The sequence below is a fragment of the Vigna angularis genome, chromosome 2 (assembly GCF_016808095.1).
Source record: "Vigna angularis cultivar LongXiaoDou No.4 chromosome 2, ASM1680809v1, whole genome shotgun sequence".
Classification (NCBI taxonomy): Eukaryota; Viridiplantae; Streptophyta; class Magnoliopsida; order Fabales; family Fabaceae; genus Vigna; species Vigna angularis.
Window position 1 is genome coordinate 51,108,903 of NC_068971.1, and position 6,608 is coordinate 51,115,510.

A 6,608-nucleotide genomic window follows, 5' to 3' on the forward strand; every position below is an offset into this window, starting at 1 on the left:
TTTAATTATGCATATCCTAATTTTATATTACAAGGAAATTTATTTATTTAATTTTCTTATGTAATTTAGAAAGAGTTAATATAGTTTAGTTTTTTGTAATTTTCAATTTGTGTTTTTAATCAAGTGGATTGAACTATCGCAAGAAAGAACATTGTTAGTGGATATTATTGCAACTTACAAGATTAATATATAAATTTTGTTCATAAAATTGTATACTTACTATGCAGTAAGAAAAATATAAGAATTTGAATAGAAATGATTTTTTTTTTCTTTGTGAAAGTTTTACAAAGTTCTAAATTCCAATTTTATCACGGTAATTCATTATGATAAAATATATAAAGAAAGTAAATTGATGTGAAGAGAATGAATGAAGAAAAAGAAGAAAGCTGCAGATGTATAAAGATATAAGAAGAGTTTTGAAAAGAAAAAACAAAAGGAAAATAAGTTAAAAATTACATGCAAAGAAACAAAAGAGAAGGAGAAGAAGGAAAAGGAAATGAAAAAACATAAGTGAGGAAAAATATAAATACAAGGAAGTTGAGGGAAAAATAAATTCAAGAAAAAGGAGTAGAAGACTAAAGAGAAAAAAAGAAAAAAAACCAAGAAATATAAAAATAATATAATAGAAATGCACTTTTTAATTGTATAAATAGTTTAGCTTTGTCTATTTAATAAAGTAAAGAAAAATTTATGTTAGTTGTTTTAATAATTCGTCACATGGTGTAAATCAAACAATAATGTTTATTGGGTTTTCACTTTTTAAATTCAAAATTAATAGAATGATGAGTTTTAATATTAATATTAACTAAAGTTTATCTCGAAAAAAAGTATAGTCATGTATAAGGACGGATGTTGATTAAGAATCAACTAATAAATAGTTAATTGTTAATATAATTTTTTATTTCTTTCTTGTTATGATTTTCTATTTATTTAAAATAGATTATTGAATATAATATTAGAATAACGATACTAAGAATTAATAAAACTGTGAATTAAAGATACAGCAGTTAATGAGCGAAGTATATATACATTAACTTATGTATGCATTATTCTTAATTTGTGAGAAAACTCGGTCAATTTTTCTTTTTCCTTTTTATTCATATAAATACTCATGAAAAACTTATTCAAAAAGAATGTTATACCTTTTATTATTTTCATTTTTTTTACCATTTTCAATTGAAAAAAAAGTGATTATTCCTCCACTCTCACAACTAAAATAATGTCTACTTTTTAATATTTTTTTCCTTCATTTTTTTCACTTCTTTTATTGTTTTTATTTATCTCCACCAAACATGTCACAAAAAAACATCTACGATTAAATTAATAATTTATTTCTTATAATTTTTATAAAAAATTATATTTTAAAACAATTTATTTTAATTTTTATACAAGGTTTAAACTAATAGGAACTAAAAAAATTTAAATATGTATAAATTAGAAAATGTTTAAATATAATTATTAGAAGATAAAATTTATTTATCAAACAATAATTTATTTTAAAATAATTATATACTAAAAATTTGTCTTATATTTATTTGAGATAAAATCTCCAATGTATCTCTTCAAGATAAAAAGATTATTATATTTCGAAATTAAATATATTTGATAATAAATAATATAATAAACTCAAAAAATTTAATTATAATTCAAACTTACAAAATTAATGAAGTAGACAAAAATTTGCTTCCACTCATATACTATAATTTAATATTATTAAAAGTTATAAGGTGACTTATGATAAAGTTAGAAAGAAGAAATAATAAATTTAATTTCATCCAGGAATTATAAAGTTTATTTAGTGAATATAAAAGAAAAGGTAAAAGAGATGGTGAAATTTAACTCTTTACTGACAAAATACTACTAATTAATTTGGTGATAAAAAGAAATTGATCTTATTTTAATTTTTTTTTTGTTAAAAGCTAAAGGGCTATAAAGATGGGCCATGGATGGTGTCCATGTTGGGTGTGGTGGATGGCAATTCCCACATACGCACTCCCCTAGAAGGAACTTTCAACCACTCCTATGTGCCATGCAAACAACAACCTATTACCTATCTATCTTTCTGTCACTGTCACTCTGTCGCTGTCTACTTCATCTTATGTTTCACTTCAACCAAGGAAACAAGATCTAAAACTCCATTTCCTTGCATTCAAAGTCCCCACAAAAATACTATTTTCTTTGACTTTTTAAGTGCTCCTAAAGTGGCAGGAGTCAGTGGGTTATATTGTTTTGCTGACTCAGATTTTTATTACAAACACAACACTGTTATCTGGGTTGGACACCATTTATCAAGGCTACAAGTTTTTAATCTTTACCAACAATGGATCATATGTTTCTGTCTTTTCTTTCTTAATGTCCCTATACGTGTAAACGATTCAGAATATTTAGCACCAATAAAGCAATTTCCACTTAAAATCTTAAAATAATAACTTTGCATACTTTTTCATTTTACTGGGTAAAACTTTGAATTTATATCTAAAATCATTGCTTCATTGTTGGTATCTATTTTTTAAAGAGTACAATTAAACGTTGTTTTTTTTACAGAAATGAATGTGAAAAAAACTTAAAATAAATTATATTATGTGACAATTATATACTTTTTAATTTGTTTGATGATATTATAAAGTGAGTTTGGCAGATAAATGAAAATAATTAATATCTCAAGAAGCTTTTATATATAAAGATTGTAGTTCAACTCATACATTTTCAGTGTTGAGTATCAATTTTTAATAAATCAATCACTGTCATTCTAGTTAATGCATAATGATGATAAGACAGTTGAAATCTATGTTTTTCGGTACTGATTAATCTCAATTAAACTAATTTTTTTATAAACATGATATTTTTTACGATAAGCTCATATAAATAGTTTTTTCCTTTTATTTTTTTCACAACACATTTTATTTTACATTTCACGTTCTTTCTCCTCTTTTTTTTTCTTATTATAAAAACATTTTTCAACTTTTTTTCAAAACACAGTTTCAAAACATTTTTCAACTTTTTTTCTTGATCTCTTTTCTATCACATCAATAATTTATTTTTCTATTTTACTATAATCTCTTTCAATTTTCATTATTAAATGAATACAGTAATATAAAAATTTGGAGAAATTATGTTTTCTTAATGTTGAAAACAACGTCGAATGAAGATGTTAAGGGAATTTTCTTTTTGTGTAAAATGTTACACAAGAAACAGAGAGAAAAAAAAAACATGTTTTTTTCCCTAAAAATCAGAAAACAGATTAAAAACAAGAGCGAAATTCTCTCAATAGAACGCATTGTATCTTTTGATTGAAAAAGAAGGAAAAGGCACATATGTTTACGAGTTAGAACACACTTTAAAATTGTAAAACTCTTCAATCACTCTCTTTGTATGAATAGAGGATCCGGTGGATTCATTGTTCCATCGTCACCTCTTTCACAATTCTCTTTTTCTACAATACTATCTGCTCTATAATCTCCCTTTAACACATTGGTTTTCATCATAAAAGGTGAAGAGTTGCCACTCACTGAACTTGTGCCAGAGTTGGTTGATACTACGTCTTCCCTAGCCAAAGGTGAGATTGAAGGTTGGTTGCCAGTATCATCAGTTTGTTTCCTGGAGAACTTATCTATCACAATATCGTAGTTATTTCCTGTTCTTGCTTCTTGAGCAAGAGAGCACCAAGAACAACATAGCCAAAGTGTGCAATCAGAAGCTGAAGGTTTGCCAAAACAGAAGTCATAGGCAGGTAAGTTGAACCTCTTTCTCATTTGGATCCTCCAGAATCCACCATACAGTAAACCAAGAAAACAAAGAACGATTCCAACAGCTCCCAGAGCCTGCCTAACATTGTCATCATCTATGTTAACGGAAGCCAAAATGAAAATCCAGAAAGGTGCCATACAAAATAGCGTAAAAGTGGCAATATGGACATACATGTTTCCAAAGCCATGTCTCTCCATATTCCACCCAAAGACACAAAAGGTGCAGAAAAGTGAGAGATACGCTAAGGAAATATCGCTCCAAATGTCAAGTATTCCTCCACTCCACTTTGGTCTATTTTCAACAAATCTTTGTTGATCTTTTGATGCAAATGAATACTTCTTCTCGCATGGTTTCTCTCTCGGCTGCTCTTGCCTTTGAGAGCCAGTAATTTGCACCTGTAGTTCTTCATCCGTGTCACAGTCATAGTCCTTCCCAAGTGGACTGAGAATGGTGTACAAACCAGCAACCGCAGGAGCAGCAATTGCAAAAGATATACATATTCCAACTCCAATGGCGGGTCTCTCAGACCTTTTATAACCCAAGTTTAGAGCACAAAGTGCATATTGGGCGAAACAGTTAACATGAAGGAGAATAACCACTACCATCATATGTGTCCACTCATGGGGCTTGTAAGTACCATTCTTGCAGTACAAATTTCTAAGTCTAGAGATGTCATTTGGTTTCCATCTGATCAGAAGAACAAGGTGGTAGAATCTCTTAGGGTGTTGATACAAGCACATGAGTGTAAACAATGCATTGAGTATTTGGTTATTTATTTCAAACCATGCATTTCTCTGAGACTTCTTCGGAAGCACACCATTCAACATGCCTGTCATGACCAGGAACAGAATTGCACCCGAAATAGCAACACATGTGATCCACACAAAAATGGCCATGTTCACTGGACTTCTAATCCACTCTACGCACATCTTCTTGACAGAACTCCCATCAAGTTTCAGAGAAAACATGCCTCTGAAACGTGCTCTTATGCCCTTTGAACGAGGAGAAGGCACAGATATTGAAATCTTGTCTCTCTCAATAGCAAGCCTCTTGAATTTGGCAGATGCCGAACCAAATTTAAGAAAATTTATCCTATTAGAAACAGAAGAACTTAAAGTGCCTTGAAGCTTTCTCTGGGAATCCTCACTGCTCGGCAATGTTTCTTGAGTAGTTGAAATATCTATAGAAACAAACTCCTTCACTTTACTGCCATTACATTCCTCAATTTCATCTTTGGGATTCAAAATTCCGTTATCAACCGATACCATTCTGATAAAAAAAAACTCTGATAGTTCTTGATCAAATCAGAACCGTATCATCAATGGATTAGGTAAAGAACAAATACTGAGAAGACATATAATAGAAGAAACTATGGCAAATCTGTAGAAAAATTCCTATGTATAAGAACTGAAGAAAGTATAAAAGCAATAAAGACAGAATTAATTGCTTAAAAACAACTGTAAAACCAGAAACGAAAAACCAAAATCTCATCTAATTCTAGTAATACAAAAAAACTTCAGTTGACATATGCATGAAAGACAGCATCGAAAATCAGAATGTACAAACAACAAAAAGAAATTCCATAATAATAGCATTAAAATTTTAAGGCATAAGCTGGTGGTGAAAATTAAGCATACCAATTAGCTGATTCGTCACGCCGATGTGTGAATGCACGTTATTCCCTGAGAAAGTTATGTGTTTGATAAAATGCAGAAACAATGAATCGTATGGAATAAAAAGTTTAGGCACTGATACAAAAGTAAAAGGTAAAACAATAAAGGAGTGACATGCATAAAGTTAGCCAAAAAAAAAAAATAATGGACCCTCGTAGTCGAAGGCGTAGCAGGTAACAATAACAACGCAATCAAACAATGGGGGAATGGATTAAGATTGTCTGTGCGACATCCAAATGGTAAACATGACATCAGGCTACCGGCTGCCACCGGCCAGATAAAGTAAAGGCGAAGGAAGTACTGTAAATATAGAAATTTTATATTTTGAAAGAACAAACCAAGAAAGAAGAGAAGTAAAAACAATTTTACATGCATCATCTCTCTTTTAATTGTTAAGATATACCAAATATTCTATTAAAGGATATTAGGCAATCAAATATTGTGTTAGTTATAATTTAGATATTATTATAATTTGTGCAGATTTGTGCACCTGTCATTCCTTTAATAGATGAAGGATTATAGGATCCTTAAATGTATATATATGGTACTCTACTCTTTGAAATAATACATCAGAATTATTCTTTAAACCTTTTATTATGGTATCAAGAGCCAACACTGATGTCCTTTAAGATATAGGAATCAGTGCTTTTTTTAATCAAATATTTCTGATGGCTTCTTCCGATGACAATCAATCGGAGAAACATGATTCTGGAACTTCCGCTGCTTCCAAGAGTTATATTTCTACGGCTGCCGGATTTGTGACCAAGTCAGGTATATCTAACTCTGCCCTTAATCTTTCTGTTGTTAGTAAGGATAGGGATTGGATAATTGATTCGGGTGCTACTGATCATATGACTTGTGATCCTCATATATTTACTAATTTTTCCTCTAATTGTTCTAAAACTGTTATTATTAATGCCAATGGGGTCTCATCTCCTATTGAAGGTATAGGTACTATATCCCTCTCACCCTCCTTATCGATACCTGATGTTTTATTTGTTCCTACATTAAACTGTAATCTTATCTCCGTCAGCAAGTTAACCAAATCACATTCTTGTGTTGCCTTATTTTATCCAATCCATTGTCTTTTTCAGAACATCCATTCCAAGGAGAAGATTGCTAGTGGTAAAGAGAGTGAAGGACTGTATTATCTTGAAAATGTCTCACAATCAAACCATAAAAAAGAAT

General features: G+C 29.9%; 1 protein-coding gene across 2 annotated transcripts; it reads right to left on the reverse strand.

The window, feature by feature from the left end:
- Nucleotides 1-3,268: 3,268 nt before the first annotated feature.
- LOC108328290 (uncharacterized) lies at nt 3,269-5,500 on the reverse strand. 2 transcript variants are annotated; one of them, XM_017562135.2, is made up of 2 exons: nt 5,385-5,500; nt 3,269-5,032 (listed from the first exon to the last, which is right to left on the reverse strand). In XM_017562135.2, exon 2 carries the CDS (start codon nt 5,013-5,015, stop codon nt 3,360-3,362), a length of 1,656 nt encoding a protein of 551 aa, XP_017417624.1. In that variant the 5' UTR covers nt 5,016-5,032; nt 5,385-5,500; the 3' UTR covers nt 3,269-3,359. The 2 variants fall into 2 exon arrangements, with proteins under 2 accessions (XP_017417624.1, XP_017417623.1); XM_017562134.2 differs by having other exon boundaries at nt 3,269-5,041.
- Nucleotides 5,501-6,608: the final 1,108 nt, after the last annotated feature.

Bases quoted from the DNA above. Each gene is read 5' to 3' on its own strand.
- LOC108328290 (XM_017562135.2), bottom strand. From the start codon at position 5,015: ATGGTATCGGTTGATAACGGAATTTTGAATCCCAAAGATGAAATTGAG.